Genomic DNA, 17442 nt, shown 5'->3' on the forward strand with positions numbered 1-17442 from the left:
AGAACCTTTGAGATCCATCGTTTTTTAAATGTTTTCTATCAGAGAAACATGCCGATGGTTAGTGATTGATATCACTTATCAGTATTGACTCCATAATACAAGCAAATAAGTGTCCTTCACTTCAGATATCATCTATGATCATTTGAGTGTTCTCGCTTTCTCCTAAGTATCTTTTCCCGAAAATGATGGCAAAAGTACTTTGTTTGTTTTAACTTGACCCATCTTTCGTAACCCAGTTTAATTATTTTACAAATTTCCTTCTGAAACAACTAGGTCAGACAACAGTGGCAGATTTTTGCCATTTCAATAACATATGTAGAGACACTGTTAGTGAAATTTGTATATCAAATTTTCCTTTGTGTGCCTTTTTTCCCAATAAACTCAGTACGAAAGTGTTGGTAAAATAGAACCTTATTAATTCAGAAGGATTGCCAATGTGACCGTAAAACATCTGAATTATAGTAAAATGTTTAGAGAAATCTGTTTTACTATTTTAAAATAGAGTACTTATTATATACTAGGCTAGAAATAAGTGCTAGTAAAAGGAAGGTAGTAAATAAAAACTTTCTAGTAAGCATAAAGTATCATAAAAATCTTAAAGATAAAATTTTTATTTCATTCTAAATTAATTACTAGACTCATTTGTCATAGGAAGCTTTGTTTTTCTTGCGCTCTTATATTAAAATAATTTAAAACCTCACTGAAAAGTAAGTTTATTTTTTAGAAAATAAAGATATTCTGTGCCTGAATGAATGCAAATTTTGAATTTATGCTTTATGAATTAATAGATATTGTAGGATATCCATTCCCCACTAAAAACTAAAGAATTTGATTGGTCATTTATTCCCTAGAGAATGATGCAGCATCCTCAACATGATGTTTTCATTGCCAGTCACAATCTTTTCTCTACCTAACATTCAGCTTCTTCTCTAGACTGGGACAGACCAAGGAATTATTCCATAGACTTCCTTTGCAGATCTGTCTTCTCCTTTCACCATTTCCAGTGCCAATGACACTACTGTTCAGGTCTTCTCTAGAAAGACACCTCATAAGCCCTCTCTAAACCAGGCCCATTCTAAAATCACCTCAGTGTGAAACTGAATCCAGGTGGGTCTCCATCTGTATCAGAGGGCCTCCAAAGGCATGCTCACAGATGATAAAACATCAGAGCAATTGCCTGGTTAAGAGATGAAAGGCCAAAGACAATGCAACTTACTGGTTTCTAATTTTGAGCCATTCATTTCAGTGCCAAACTCTTATGTTAGAATCCTTTTATTTGTATTCATCAAAATAAATTATCTAGGTGTAGGACTCTATAAAAAAACTCCTACTTTTATACCTGGGCATTAAAGGGTGTTTCAGTTCCAATTTTACTTTTCCTACTTAGAAGTCCCTCTTCTTGACATTAATAATTAACCAGTAAACCAATTTACCCAAGTTCTTCAATCTCGGTTTATTTAAAAGGAGAGTAACTTCAGGAGCGTTATATCCATGGTTTACTGCTACCTCCAGCATGGGCCTGTGGGGCATACTTTGTTTTTTAATCTTCGTGGGGAAAAGTTGGGGACAGGAACAAACGTAAGTAAAACAACCCATCTTTATTTTTCAATGCATCTTATTAATGTGATGAGTGAAAAAGTAAATTCAACAGACTGTGTTAATTTGGTTTTTTGTTTGTTTGCTTTTTTTTGTGGTACACGGGCCTCTCACTGTTGTGCCCTCTCCCGTTGCGGAGCACAGGCTCCGGACACGCAGGCTTAGCAGCCATGGCTCACGGGCCCAGTCGCTCCGCAGCACGTGGGATCTTCCCGGACCGGGGCACGAACCCGTGTTCTCTGCATCGGCAGGCGGACTCTCAACCACTGTGCCACCAGGGAAGCCCCAGACTGTGTTAATTTGTAAATAACTTTCTACTTCTGGGAGCACTAAGTGAATAGTCTCACCTCTGAATAAGAAAGTCATGTAGCATTTTGATTTGATGAGTGGCTAACAACATGACAGTTTTAGGGGATTGTTACTTATAAAATTTACATAAGTGATTATTCAAATTCCTCTTCAAAACAGCACAAACTAAACTCAAGATAATAAACTTTCTTGGTGTTTCTGGCTTGTTTCTATCTGGTGCAGAGTTTTCTTTGTGTTTTCCGTGTACTGTACATAGTAAAGCAAGGGTTACTTGGGGTTCAATTCTAAGCCTGTGGTTTGAAAAATCTATGGTTATAATTACTTCCAAATTTATGAGCTAATGCTTTATAAATTTTAGTGTTATTGAAATAATGTGTATTTTAAACTAAATCTTTAAAATATTGATATCATATCAAGAAATAACATTTTAGTACTGATAAGTAACTGGAGAATATCTAATCAAACCTACTCATTTCCTGTAAGGATAAATCCAGATAGAGAAAGTAACTTGCCAAAGGTCACACCACTAAGAGAAACAGAAGTAGGACTTGTATTAAGGACTCCTCTTTACCGCTTCAATTTTTTCCCATTTTGTTATAAATGTATACTTTAAATATGTAAAATATATTATAAATATAAATGTATACTTAGGATGTCATAAATTTATAGCACTCTCCCAACCCTAATCTGATTTTCTCACATGGCCACAATCACCCCATTTCCTGGTTAGTTTTCGTTTATTCCTTCTTGAAAGACAGCCGACTGAAGTTCAGAGAAATTGGATTAAATGACTTCAAATTAGTGGTAGAACTAGGACTAGAACCTGGGTCCCATGATACTTAATTTTTTCTACTACACTGGCCCTCAATAAACATCTTCTCTCTTTCTCTGAAAAAGTGGGAGTATGCCATTTACAACATGGGAATCAATAAATTTAATTGATTGATTCAACAAAAATTTTTTCAGCACCTACTATGTGATAGGCACTGCGGATATAGTAGATGATACAGAGCTTGCATTCAAGTGGGAGAAGAAAATGATGAACCAATGAATGAACCAATGAGTGAATGAGTAAATAAATAAGGTCAGGTAGTTATTGGTACCATGAAGGAAAAAAATAAAGGAGAGTAAGAAGATAAAGAAATGATGGGGCACTATTTAAAAGTGTAGACAGGGAAGGTTCTCTAAGGAGGTGACACTCAAACAGAGCTTGAAGGAAGTAACAGAGCAAACCATGCAAATATCTGGAGAAAGAACATTCCAGGTAGAGACCAAACTAGAATTTGTGCCTCTCTGCAAGCTCAGTGGCCATATTCTCTACAACTATTGAAAGAAAATAAGAAAAGTATGAAATACTTTATAGCTACTAATGTATCAGTAAGGACAAAAGTCTGTATGAATGAGTGGTTCCAGAGCTGTCTTTTAGGGACCTGAAGCATGAATTATTTTATATTTCACCACCACCACCACATAGACAATCAAAAGTAAAACAATACTAAACTGAAAAATATAAAACTTCTAACAATACCAAAATTAAAGTAACTTTTTTTTTCTAAATTTCTCTTGCAAAAATTCTTGATAAATTCAGCTTAGCCTAGCAATTGAACGTGTTAATTCAGGAAACGGGCTGCTCGGGTTCAATTCCTAATTCTGTAATTTAATAGCTATGTGACCTTGGGGAAGTCAATTATCAGTTTCTTCCTCTGTAAAGTCGGAGTAATAGTAAGACTTTTTTCATAGAGGGGTTGTCACAACACAGTGAGTTTATATATATATATATATATATATGTCTTAAAATAGTACCTAACACTGAGTAAGATTTCAGTAACTGTACCTTATTATCATCAAAGCTGAACATTCCTCATTTTCTGCTGTTCCTGGGTAAGCACATGGGGAATTGAGAAGATGAAATTATCGTAAACCACAAATAAATGTTGATTTAAAAATATCATTTTAAGTTGAGAATATGTGCCTATTTTATTTATTTTTATTTTATTTTTTATTTTATTTTTTGGCTGCATTGGGTCTTCGTTGCTGCGGGTGCACTTTCTCTAGTTGTGGTGAGCAGGGGCTACTCCCCGCTGTAGCGTGTGAGCTTCTTATTGTGGTGGCCTCTCCTGTTGCAGAACACGGGCTCTAGGCACATGGGCTTCAGCAGTTGTGGCTCGCGGGCTCTAGAGCGCAGGCTCAGTGGCTGTGGCGCATGGGCCTTGTTGCTCTGCGGCATGTGGGATCTTCCCGGACCAGGGCTGGAACCCATGTCCCCTGCATTGGCAGGCGGATTCTTTTTTTTTTTTTTTTTTTGCGGTATGTGGGCCTCTCACTATTGTGGCCTCTCCCGTTGCAGAGCACAGGCTCTGGACGCGCAGGCTCAGCGGCCATGGCTCACGGGCCCAGCTGCTCCACTGCATGTGGTATCTTCCCGGACCGGGGCACGAACCCGTGTCCCCTGCATTGGCAGGCGGACTCTCAACCACTGCACCACCAGGGAAGCCCTGGCAGGTGGATTCTTAAACACTGCGCCACCAAGGAAGGCCCCAAATGTGCCTATTTTAAATTGAATCTCTCAAGTGAGATTTAAAAAAAAATCAGAAGTATAACAAAAAATGTCATATAAATATACTGTTCCTTCTCTTTTCCTATTTCAACAGGTATGTCATTTCAGCACCAAAAGTATTCTGTGTTGGAGCATCTGAAAATATTGTAATTCAAGTTTATGGATACACTGAAGAATTTGATGCAACAATCTCTATCAAAAGTTATCCTGACAAAAAATTTACTTATTCTTCAGGCCATGTTATTTTATCCACAGTAAATAAATTCCAAAATTCTGCACTCTTAACAGTATGTATTTATCCTTCAGTTTCTTTATATATATAGAATATTCTCAGTAAAATGTGTACCAAGTTTGAGTATTGATAACACAGAGATTTGATCATTTATACCACTCTACCACTGCGTGATTATTAGATGATGTCAGTCACTAATGAGTCATAAGCACAAGAATATTATACTTACTTTTAGGTTTGTACATATTTAAGTAACATTGTACTAAAAATAGTTTTTATTATATTGCAAATAATAAAAAGACAACACTGAGAGTGCTCCAAAACATTTTATCCTTTAAACGGGATCTGTGTATTACTCAGGTTTGAGAAACTCTGATCTAAATAAATTCTAACCAAATGTAGGAATTCTTTGATTAATGTTCTTGATGGTAAATGCTCTAACCTCTTAACAAATACTTCCACTTTTTAGGTTTATTAAGAAATAAAATTCATTTCCCAAAAGTAGACACTCTTACCTGATGCCATTAGCCACACACATGTGACTGTTACCTTTAAATTTAAATCAATCAAATGTAACTAAAATAAAAAATTCAGTTAATCACTCATACTAGCCACCTTTCAAGTGCTTAAATAGCCACAGGTAACTGGTGGCACCATACTGAACAGCTCTCCCTTATCACACAGAGCTCTGTTGAACAGTTCTAACTCAGATGGCTAATTGGAAAAGTAAATTAGGGTGGGGAAATCACAAAATTGATGCATACCTTAAGCATTTAACTTTATCTTAACGTTACAATGTATCTTTATTTGCTAATCGTTAAATGTTGTGCCCAGGTCTTTTCTTGGATCCACTGGTTGGAGCAGAGATTCTTATTTATAATGTGTCACAGCTTTAACGAATCATTTGTTCTACAGTTTCTATTTCCTTAAAGTAGAGAAAGAACTTAGATACTTGCAAAGCAATCTGAGTGCAGAATCTTTATAGATTTTTACCGTTTTCCAAATTTTTACGGTACTCTCACATATCTAATTTAACATGGTTTGTTTTAGTGATTAACTTTTATCTCATGTTTTCAAAGCCGAAGTTTTCATAAAAACACTTTTGTGGGCTTCCCTGGTGGCGCAGTGGTTGAGAGTCCACCTACCGATGCAGGGGACACGGGTTCGTGACCCGGTCCGGGAAGATCCCACATGCCGCGGAGTGGCTGGGCCCGTGAGGCATGGCCGCTGAGCCTGCGCGTCCGGAGCCTGTGTTCCGCAACGGGAGAGGCCACAACAGTGAGAGGTCCGCGTACCGCAAAAAAAAAAAAAAAAAAAAAAAACACTTTTCTTTCTTCTGTTACTTTCTGTGTATTAAATGTGCATATCATGCAGTGTAAAGTGGATCATTACAATTACATAGACAAATTGGAAAGCACATTGCTCAACCCGTGGAAGCAGAAGGATGTAGATAGGATACAAAGTGTCCTGAACATCAGTCAGGATGTTGAACTGAGGGGATGGAGAACATGGGCTAATCCAACAAGCTGATGAAGTGAAAGTTTAAGAGAGCTCCTATAGTAGTAGTTTTTACTAAATGCATGTAAAATTTGGGAAGCACAGAACCAAAAAGATTTTTTTTGTGTGTGGTATGCGGACCTCTAACTGTTGTGGCCTCTCCCATTGCGGAGCACAGGCTCCAGACGTGCAGGCTCAGCGGCCATGGCTCACTGGCCTAGCCACTCCGCAGCATGTGGGATCTTCCCGTACCCGGGCACGAACCCGTGCCCCCTGCATAGGCAGGCGGACTCTCAACCGCTGCGCCACCAGGGAAGCCCCCAAAAAAATTTTAATTGCTTAAAGCTAAATGTTGATTATGACATTTGATATTGAAGGGCTTTGGGCAAAATTTATTTACTACTTTGGCTCCTATACTACTTTTTAAATAACATGTTTTATATCCTTAAAATTATTGTACTCTTTTCCATCAACATTGTCTTTTACAGATACAACCCAAACAATTGTCTGGAGGACAAGACCCAGTTTCACATGTGTATTTGGATGTTGTATCAAAGCATTTTTCAAAATCAAAAAAAATGCCAATAACCTATGACAATGGATTCCTCTTCATTCATACAGACAAACCTGTTTACACTCCACACCAGTCAGGTAGATTATAAAATGCTTCTCTCTCTGGGGGCGGGGGAGTGGGATTGGGATTGACACTATACTGTAGAGGTTTTTGGGTTTTTTTCCCCAAGCTTGAACAGCTGGGTAAATGATGATGGCATTTATTTAAACTGAACTCTGGATGTGGGGAAGAGTTTTTATTTATTTATTTTTAATTTTTATTTTATATTGGAGTATAGTTGATTTACAATGTTGTGTTAGTTTCAAGTATACAGCAAAATGATTCAGTTATACATATACATATAACTATTCTTTTTCAAATTCTTTTCCCATTGAGGTTATTACAGAATATTGAGCAGAGGGCCCTGTGCTATACAGTAGGTCCTTGTTGGTTATCTATTTTAAATATAGTAGTGTGAACACTCCCAAACTCATTCTATGAGGCCACCATCACCCTGATACCAAAACCAGACAAAGATACCACAAAAAAAGTAAATTACTCGCCAATATCACTGTAGAGCTTTTTAAAACTTGAATTTAAGTGGAGATAGGTTTCCAACTTGCTCAAAAGAGTCTCAATTCCCAGTGATTTTTACACTTATAAATATCATTTTAATTTTAAATTCATACAGAAATTGTTAAACAATTAAACAGAATTAATTTTAAATTTGATTTTAAATATAAATCTTAAATTCATATGGAAATGGCAAAAATTAACAGTTATATTATCTACCTCATCAGTTATTCCCATGTAGAAAAAAAACTATTTAAGAATTGTGAAATGTAGTGTTAGGTCTTATTATTAAACAATTTTAAGATGTAACTGCAAATATTATTTTGGCAATGAGAAGATAATTTATTATAAAGCAGTGATCATAAAAAAAGGTCTATTACTTTGGAGCTAATCCTCAAATTCAGAAAACAAATCAAACCCTAAGAATCAGATGTTTCAGCAAAATATAAATTAAATCACAGAAATATATGGATATTAATTTTCTAAAGGGATCTGCCTAAAGAAAGTTCCTATTAGAACATTGTTTTGTATTCTTGGTTTATCTGTTAGAGGGGGAAAGGGCAGGATAGCCAGTCAAAACTCTGGGATTGACAATTGACTGGATTTATTCCTAAGAAACCAACAATAAACACAGAAAAGTGTGAATGCTGACCACATATGTTCATGTGTCTGCAAAACCTTCGATTCCTCCATCACTCCCTGTTACCAGAATTAACTTTTGAGCACATCAGAGATGGAATTATGAGAGAACTGTATGTGGAAGGGGGAGGTTATGGAGTTTCAATAATGACATTATTGGTGAAGGAAAGAGGAAGGGAGGCAGGACCAGCCAGCTTTGTTGAAAACATTTCAGGTAGTAGATACCTGCTGCATATTGGTTGATGTTGATAGTATGGGGTGGAACAGGCCTGCACCACTACCTTTTTAGCAGGAGCTCCTGTTATGACCAGCTCAGAAAGGAAAGGCCTACAGAGGGTGGGGTGTTGGTTTCGGCTTGGACAGAATATCATAGCCAGAATAGTACTCTCTTGACTCCAAGATGACTTGGTGTACATGGAGATAGTCTCTGCCCATAAAGCTTGGGCCCTTTTTGAACATCATACCCAGAAACAAATATATCCATACCCTTGTGTTCCTCCTATGTTAGAGGAAGCTTCATTAATTGGGTCCTGTTGACACTACCTACTATTTAGCATCCTCATCTTTGTCCAACAAGTAGTCTGATACCCAGAGCCTGGGACCTCTCTTAGCTATCAAGGCTTTCCTTAAGAATAGCCTTGGGACTTCCCTGGTGGTACAGTGGTTAAGAATCCGCCTTGCAATGCAGGGGATGTGGGTTTGATCCCTGGTCGGGGAGCTAAGATCCCACATGCCTCGTGGCCAAAAGACCAAAACATAAAACAGAAGCGGTATTATAACAGATTCAATGAAGACTTTAAAAATGGTCCACATCAAAAAAGTCTTAAAAAAAATTAAGAACAGCCTCATATGTTATTTCTTTGTCAGAACTTTAGTGTAAGAAGATGTGGTATCCTCATCTATTCTAATCATAGAGGAGAATTAGAGAACTTTCTTCTAAATTTCTTTTTTTAATATATTTATTTATTTATTTTTGGGTGTGTTGGGTCTTCATTGCTGTGTGCAGGCTTTCTCTAGTTGTGGCAAGTGGGGGCTACTCTTCGTTGCGGTGCACGGTGGCTCTCATTGCAGAGCATGGGCTCTAGGCACGTAGTTGTGGCACACGGGCTCAGTAGTTGTGGCTTGCAGGCTTAGTTGCTCTGCATCATGTGGGATCTTCCTGGACCAGGGCTCGAACCAGTGTCTCCTGCACTGGCAGGCGGATTCTTAACCACTGCGCCACCAGGGAAGCCACTCCTCTAAATATTGACTCATTGGGACTTCCCTGGTGGTCCAGTGGGTAAGACTCTGCGCTCCCAGTGCAGGGGGCCGGGGTTCGATCCCTGGTCAGGGAACAAGATCCTGCATGCATGCCGCAACTAAGAGTTAGCGTGCTGCAACTAAAAGATCCTGCATGCCACAACAAAGATCCTGGGTGCCACGACTAAGACCCAGCGCAGCCAAAATAAATAAATAAAATTTAAAAAGTAAATAAATCTTTTAAAATAAATAAATAAATATTGACTCATTACTGAGAAGTAGTGAAGTATAGTGGTTAAAAGCAAACTCTGGAGCCAAATTGTTGGGTTCAAATCCCAGCTTGGGCTCTTATTAGCTCTGTGACCCTGTGTGAGTTAATATTTCTGAGCCCCATTTTCCTCATCTGTATAATGGAGATAATAATAGAACTTACCTCATAGAGTTGTTGTGAGAGTTAAGTGAATTCATATGTGTCAATACTTCAAACACTGCCTACCACAGAGTAAGCACTAGGAAAGTATTTCCCATTATCATTTAATCTGTGGAATAGCGTAAGGCCTTATTTACACAGAAGAAAAAGAATGATTGAGAAGTAATTCTTTTAAAAATTGATTACATCTTGCTGTTTATAGCTCTAATGTCCCAATGCACACATTTAATCTGAAGATCATTGAGGGATTTTTCTTATAAGCATCTTTAGGATAGAGGCTTAAATCTTCAAGCCTTTATAGGACAAAGGCCTTCAGAGTATTGACCAAAATCCTTCAATTTCACACAGCCTGTGTCCTGCCTTCCCCTCCAACCTTATCACCCACCATGTTCCCCTTCATCGGTGGACACCAGCCAAGCTGACCTCTTTTCAGTTGCTTTCTCACACCATTTTCCTATCCACAGTAAAGCTTGTGTACCTCTTCCTGGTATATTCATGCCCCTTCCTTGCCTTCTTAACTCCTACTCAACCCTTACGTGCCATCCCATAAAGGGCAGCCTTCTCTGCTTCAAAGCTCCCTCTTCCACACTCAGAAAGCCAAGGAGTGTCTTTTATAGCACTTCCTACCCCTGGAATTTTACATTTACTTTGTGTCATCTTGTGTTTGCCTCTCTCCTCCACTCCATTAGAGGAATTCCATGTCTGATTTGTCACCACCATATCTCTGTGCCTAGCATAGTATCTGCACATAGAAGGCATTCAATATACATTTTTAAATTAATAAGCTATATCTTTGGTACAAAAAAATTATTAATCTTACCTTTGATACACCATTGCTATGAAGACAAGATTAATTTTCTAACCTAACACAAAATGGGTTAGAAAGTGAACAAGTAGTAGCCATAGAAGTAGTATAAAATAAAAATAATAAACATTTATTGATCAGTTATTATGTGCCAGGTTATGCAAAAGCTTTGTCTCATTTAGGCTCACATACTATGAAGCAGATACTAGCAGTCCTATTTTACAGATGCAGGAACTAAGGTGTAGAGGGATTAGGTATCCTGCCCTGGGTCACATTAGAAAGTGGCAGAGGCAGGAGTGAAACCCAAGTTTTGAACTCGAGGGCCTGAGCTCTTAACTTTTGTGGGATACTGCCTCTGGCAGCATCCCAGTGATGCTCAGGCCTGGACCAGGTATGTTCATAAAGCAGGAGGGAAGACTCGAGGAGAGAGACAGGGGTGAGGGGACAGCAGAGTGGAGGGATTTACTGAGCATTTTGCTTTGATCTTATGGTACAGTGAAACAAATTTTAGAGTGCTTAACACGTGGCTTCTTGTGTAGAGCTTTGCATAATACCGACCCTTTAAAAGGTTTATGGCATCAGCTCAATTTTATTTTGTGGTTAAAGTTTTGGCCATGAAATGATTTGAGCATCAGTAAAACCCTAGAGAAATTATAATATGTCATTGGAAGGAACTAGATCAGCAAGTCTCAAGCAGCTATGAGTTAAAAGCTAAGCAGATGCTTTTTTTTTAAAAGGTAGGGATCTATTAACTGACAGAAAGAAGTGGAAGAGAACTAATTGTTATTGAGCGCCTGCCATTATTCTTTTAACAATGAGAGAACAATTGTAGGATCTGCCTCAATAAATATAACAAAACCATAGAATTCAGTGCTATCTTTAGTAACAATAAGAGACAATTTGGGGCCTTGTTGTAAGAGTGTATAATGTCTGAAACAAAGTACCTAATTTTCCATTAAAATCTTCAACTTTAATATGAGACAATTTATTATACTCCCATATAACCATATGGTAGACATCACTATTTTGCTACTATGAAATTCTTTTTTTTTTTTTTTTTGGTCCATGCCGTGTGGCATGCGGGATGTGGGATCTTAGTTCCCTGACCAGGGATCAAACCCGTGTCCCCTGCATTGGGAGCGCGGAGTCTTATCCGCTGGACCACGAGGGAAGTCCCTACTATGAAATTCTTTATAAACAGTGGCCTAATTACAGATATAACTAATTTTGTACTATATATTTATTCCCAAAAAGATGTATGTAAATATATTTTAATAAAGTGAACTGTACTTTAAATTCACTAGAAAGTAGCTCTTTAAAGGAATCCAAAAGGATTCTCTTTAAAAGAAAAAAATCATTGGTATGTATATGTCTACAAACTAACTTTTCCTTTCTTTTAAATATGGATTTTCATGTATGACTGTGTATTGAATTTTTAAAATGAAGCTCATCTCTTTTAAGGGTGACTATTGTAAAAAATCAAAATACTGTGCTTAGCAAAGTTTTTGATGATATCAATTATTCTTACAGTAAAGGTTAGAGTTTATTCACTGAACGATGACTTGAAGCCAGCCAAAAGAGAAACTGTCTTAACTTTCATAGTAAGTATGTTATTTATTTGGATGAGATACTCTGTTCCATAATCCTGCCCTCACACCATACTAACTCATTCAGTGTTCAGGAAATGGTTATTGGACACCTTCTGTGAGTATAAAATTGTAGGTTTATACCTCTACAATATGTAAAAACCTCATGAAAATGAAATCTCAACAAGTTATGTTTTGAACTAAATCATTTAAATATATCCTTCATGATTTATTTCTTGAAGAACACTGATCAATCACTAAGAATTAGTTGAATGCCTATTATGTCTGAGATTTTTTATTTGTACAATACACTTGAGCACTTTAGGCTTTAGTAACTAACATACTAACACATGAAAAATAGTGCTAACCCATGAGATAAAGATCAGCTGTTATCAGCTTTTCATCAGCCATGACATATGTAACAGATGATATGCACATGTGAAATAAACTTCCATGGTCTTCCCAGTTCGTGTCACAACCCTACAAATTTTTGTGGGGAGATAACTGCTCACCTATTAACAGTAGGTGTACTAGTAATTGGTCCTTCACTATAGGTTGCAGTACCTTTCCTCCTACTCAAATAACCAAAAACCCGAAAACCTTAACAGAGCACAAATGAAAAAGAGGATTGTATCGGAATAACCTTGAATCCTTCATAACTTACAAAAATCATAAAACTTTCACAAACTTTAACATCTGACTATTTTATAATGAATTACTTGAGAAGCATCCAGAGTGTTCCAAGATTGTGGTGGATAACTATTGACATAGACTGCAAACTTACAAAATGTCTAGCTAATAAATGCATTTTACAGCATATTTGCTTTGGAAAGCTTCAGATGAACACATACAGAATTTAGATTCAGGTATCTGTAAAGCATGTAAGTTCATATTTCATACATTATAACATCAGTTTTTGTCATACTTCTTTTTTTTCTTTAGTTGTACAATAAAGAGTTGAATCTGTTCTAGATAACTGAGACTAGGATACCCAGGACACTGATTTACTCCCCCCCCCCCCCCCCCCCCCCCCCCCCCCCCGCCGTGAGGCAGGAGATGGAAGACGGTCCAAAAAGAGGGAGGGAAGTGGCTTAAATTAACCATATTTGCATTTCACAACATTTAAATGATTTTCCTCCTTCATATTTAATTTGAAGACATGGATATTTGTTAGTAAATATTTCTGTAGATCAAAGACAATATAATCGGGCTTCCCTGGTGGCGCAGTGGTTGAGAGTCCGCCTGCCGATGCAGGGAACACGGGTTCGTGCCCCGGTCCGGGAAGATCCCACATGCAGTGGAGCGACTGGGCCCGTGAGCCATGGCCGCCGAGCCTGCGCGTCCGGAGCCTGTGCTCCGCAACGGGAGAGGCCACGGCAGTGAGAGGCCCGCATACCGCAAAAAAAAAAAAGAAAAAGACAATATAATCAGTCAATTTTAAAAATGTGATTTATGTGATTTGAAGTTGTTTGTTTTTATTCAAAGGATCCTGAAGGATCAGAAGTTGACATGGTAGAAGAAAATGATTATACTGGAATTGTCTCTTTTCCTGACTTCAAGATTCCATCTAATCCTAAGTATTTTAAAGTATTTGTTAATAAAGTTTTCTCTAAAAAGCACATCTGAAACTTTTGGTTGTGAGATAGATAACCAGTCAAATGGAGCCACCTAGTGTTAACAAAGGGTAGGTGTGAAGGAAATGAGGATATACAAACTCTTTTCAAGTCTAATTAGAAGCTAGGCTCAGGTTCTGGCAAAACAAACAAACCACTCCCAATACTTCTTACCAATCCTCTTTACGTATAGAAATTAAAATTTGGAAGAGGCAAAAAACAGTCCCCAGTCCTTTTTTTTTTCTTCCCATCAAAACCGTCAACCCTCCACCCTTCAAGGAATCTAATAGACTATCAGTCTAAAAGGCTGGTATTATCCCATGCCTAGCTCTGAGAGTTATAAAAATATTGGCCCCCTGTAGTCTTTACTGCACAGAATACCAGAAGACAGATTTCAAGAGGGAGGGTGTTATTAATTTCCTCCATTTGGCCACATGCTAAAGGATTAAGAACAGAACCCAATGTGAAAAAAATTTAGTGAACACATTCCTGGTATACGCAAAGTACAACGGGAATGAGAAATTCAAAACAGAAATAAAGAATCCACAGTCCCTGTCTGCAAGGAACTTAGAGGAGGACAAATAAGATAAGTGCACCTATAAAATGACTACAATATCACTTTAAAGCAAAATCTTTTTATGGTCATTTTTGTCTGCCCTCTAGAATCGAGTTTGCAGTTAATTCACTGTACTGAAGATTTTCTAGAAATTTGGATGAAATTGGGGGATTTAAATAATTTGGATAATTTTTAAATTTTGTACTTCCTTGAAAATATTACACGCTCCATAGCACAGAATTTATCCAGTTATTTTATAATTATTATCATTTCTCCAACTTCATCTTCTGTCATTTGCTCCATGACAGATTATGTCAGCCATGACCAGTATTGTCTTACCCCAGTACATTTGCACATGTTGTCCCTTCTGCTTAGAATGTACTCCACCTTGCTCTTTACAAGGCTGGCTTCCTTTCATTCTTTAGGACACAGGGTAAATGCTCCCTTTTCAAAGAAGCTACCCCTGGATGCATGATCTAATGTAGTCTCTCTCTTCCTTTTACTCTCTGTTTATTTTCTTCATGGCACTTATCTCAGTTTTGTAAGTAATTATTTATTAATTTACTTGCCTTTTATTCCCCACTAGACTGTAAACTCCTTGAGGACAGGAGTCTTGTCCATATTGGTCACTTTTGAATCACTAGCACCTCAACATAACAGGCACTTGATAAATGTTCTTTGTGTAAATGATGATGATAACCATAATATTAAACTTTATTGATTGCATAACCAGTGTGCAAGATAGATTTTATTTTTCCCATTTCACAAATGAATCTAAGTAATTTGCTCAAGTCCAATCTGCTACTAAACGTAAAAGTGGGGATTTGGACTCCCATGGACTAGTAACTCTGGGAAGACAGGATCTCTTCTATCTTGTTCATTTTTTATCTCCAGTGCTTAATCCAGTTCTCAGTCAATATTTCTGAATGAAGGTTGTGAAACTCAGATCATTTTCCTCTTTAAACAAACCATATTTTGTCCCCAACCAAAATTTCATTTATGTGAAGTGTGAATTTTATCATCTGGATAGGCTTGACCTGTATTATATGTTTCTAGAGACATTGTTATGGATTTTCTACTACAGGGTGGATTTTAGTATTATGTTAGTATAATTAAGCTCCAGGATTAGTAAATTTTCAAGTATCATAAGCTCTTCAAATCAAAGCTATTATATTGAGATAAAAATACCTGAAAAAAATCACAATGTATGAAAACTAATTACTAAATTTCTATTATCTTGAAAATGCTCAGTTATTTCTGTTTATTGCTTTAAAATCTGTTGTCGAAAAAAAGTACGTAGGCTATATACATCTTTACTTACCTCTCCCTCTTTAAAATGGGAATTGATTAGATTTTCTTTGGGTGAATTAAAAACATTTGATGACTTCTGTAATTATAAATATTTTGCTTCCATAGATATGGTGTATGGACAGTTCGAGCTAAATATAAAGAAGACTTTTCAACAACTGGAACCGCATATTTTGAAATTAAAGAATATGGTAATTTCTTACAATTAAAAGTTTACCTATAAAGAGTTAGTATTTTTGCAATAATTCTTTTCATGAATGAACTTAATGCAAAATCACTCCCAGATGAAGATGAGGCCACTTGCTGGTATGGTTAGAAGTACTGCTCAAGGGGGTGGGCAGAGTTGTCCAAATGCCTAGGCTCTAGTTCTAGCTGCCCTTGGTAACCCTGAACAAGCACACCAGTCTCTCTGGACTTGTCTTCCTCTTTATAGAGCCTCAAGAGACGTAGTCTCCTGAGGAACTTGACTAGTTAAGGTCCTTTCCAGAATTATGATTTTAGGAGAAACTTAAAGAATCAGAGTTGAGGTGAACAGAACCTGATAAGACTAATAGATGATTTACTGAATTCATTACAACCAGCTAGTGACAGAACAAGAACATTTGGATTTCCTTACCCCTAGTCCAGTGCTATTTTCCTTCTAGCTCACAAATTCCTAATACATTGATCCAAAATTTTAAGATATTCTTATTTTGAAATCAATCATATTAATAGATTAATAATTAACATATAAACAGCTTAACCTTTCCATTTCTTGTGGTTGTTTACTAGAGTATTTGTGTGCTCTGATATCAAATTTAACTTTCTTTTTCTTGAAGTCATTTTTTTATTCCCCAGGAGACTCATAATAATGTGGCAAATAACACGAATTTTAACAATTAACAAACGGTGACAAAGCAAATTTATTATAATGAAACTCAACTTTAAAGATTATAGGCTCTAAATAACATATAATCCTGACTGATCCCCCTTCCTCCAAGTGTTTTTGCTGCTTCTTGTAGATATCTAAAAATTCATCCACCTCTTATTATCTGCAGCCACACATTGATTTTACCACCAGGCTCCCTCCTGGTCTACTGCAACCCCCACTAATTGCTATCTCTGCTTCAAAGGTATTCTCTCTTGGTATTAGCCAAAATAACCTTGAAATGCAAACTTTGTCATGTTATTTCTCTATTGAAAAGTCCCCAGTATCTCCTCATTCCCACCTCTTTTTCAGCCTCATTTATACCACTCCAGGAATGGTGACTTTGCATTTGATGTTCCATCTGCCTGCAACACCCTCCCTCTCCCTCTTGCCTAGCCAACTCCTACTCACCTTTCAAGTCTCAGTTGAAAAGCCATTTATTCAGTGAAGTTTTCCCTAAATTCTTTTTCCTGGGAAGGATTCCCTGTACTTATTTATATCAGTTTTCATAACTGTCATCTGTCATTTAGGTGTTTGTGTAATTCTTTGCTTATGCCTGTCTTCCCTGCTTGACTGTGAGCTCATTAAGGGCAGGGTTTGTGTCCTTTTCATTGGTATATCACTGTTGGCAGGAGTATGCAGGCTACATGGCACCTAGGTACTGGATGAAAGGATGAAATATTTTCCTCTACTTCATATCCTGGGGAGAACACATCTGTCTTGATCTTTAATAACATAGGAATGCAGCCCAGAGCAACAAATTGCATTGCTCTTTTTCTTCTGTTTTTCACCATTTAGAAAACACATAAGCCCTATCTGAAGCCAACTATCTCACTTACTCTCCCATGTCAGTCTTTGTCTACAATATCAAGGTCATACAATCACCCAATTTTCTACTAACTGTTGTGCAGGTTAATAGAATTAGAATCTGTAAGCCTCAGTACACAGTCTGAGTTAGTATAAAGAGAAGACAGTGCCATTTTGACAGATGAAATTGTTTTCTCTTGGGCAATCAAGATACCAAAGAGAGGAAAAAACCCTC

The 17442-nt window shown here is 37.2% G+C and overlaps 1 protein-coding gene across 1 annotated transcript in view; it reads left to right on the forward strand.

Moving 5' to 3' along the window:
- Positions 1-1472: 1472 nt before the first annotated feature.
- Positions 1473-17442, forward strand: part of C5 (complement C5) — a 78105-nt gene continuing 62135 nt past the window's right edge. The window contains exons 1-6 of the mRNA XM_060014226.1: positions 1473-1578; positions 4557-4749; positions 6680-6842; positions 11961-12031; positions 13502-13593; positions 15602-15684. Of these exons, the coding sequence (XP_059870209.1) occupies positions 1514-1578; positions 4557-4749; positions 6680-6842; positions 11961-12031; positions 13502-13593; positions 15602-15684 (667 nt within the window). The 5' untranslated portion in view covers positions 1473-1513. The remainder of the gene's footprint in view (positions 1579-4556; positions 4750-6679; positions 6843-11960; positions 12032-13501; positions 13594-15601; positions 15685-17442) is intronic.

The sequence above is a fragment of the Delphinus delphis genome, chromosome 6, assembly GCF_949987515.2.
Source record: "Delphinus delphis chromosome 6, mDelDel1.2, whole genome shotgun sequence".
In the NCBI taxonomy this organism is placed as follows: Eukaryota; Metazoa; Chordata; class Mammalia; order Artiodactyla; family Delphinidae; genus Delphinus; species Delphinus delphis.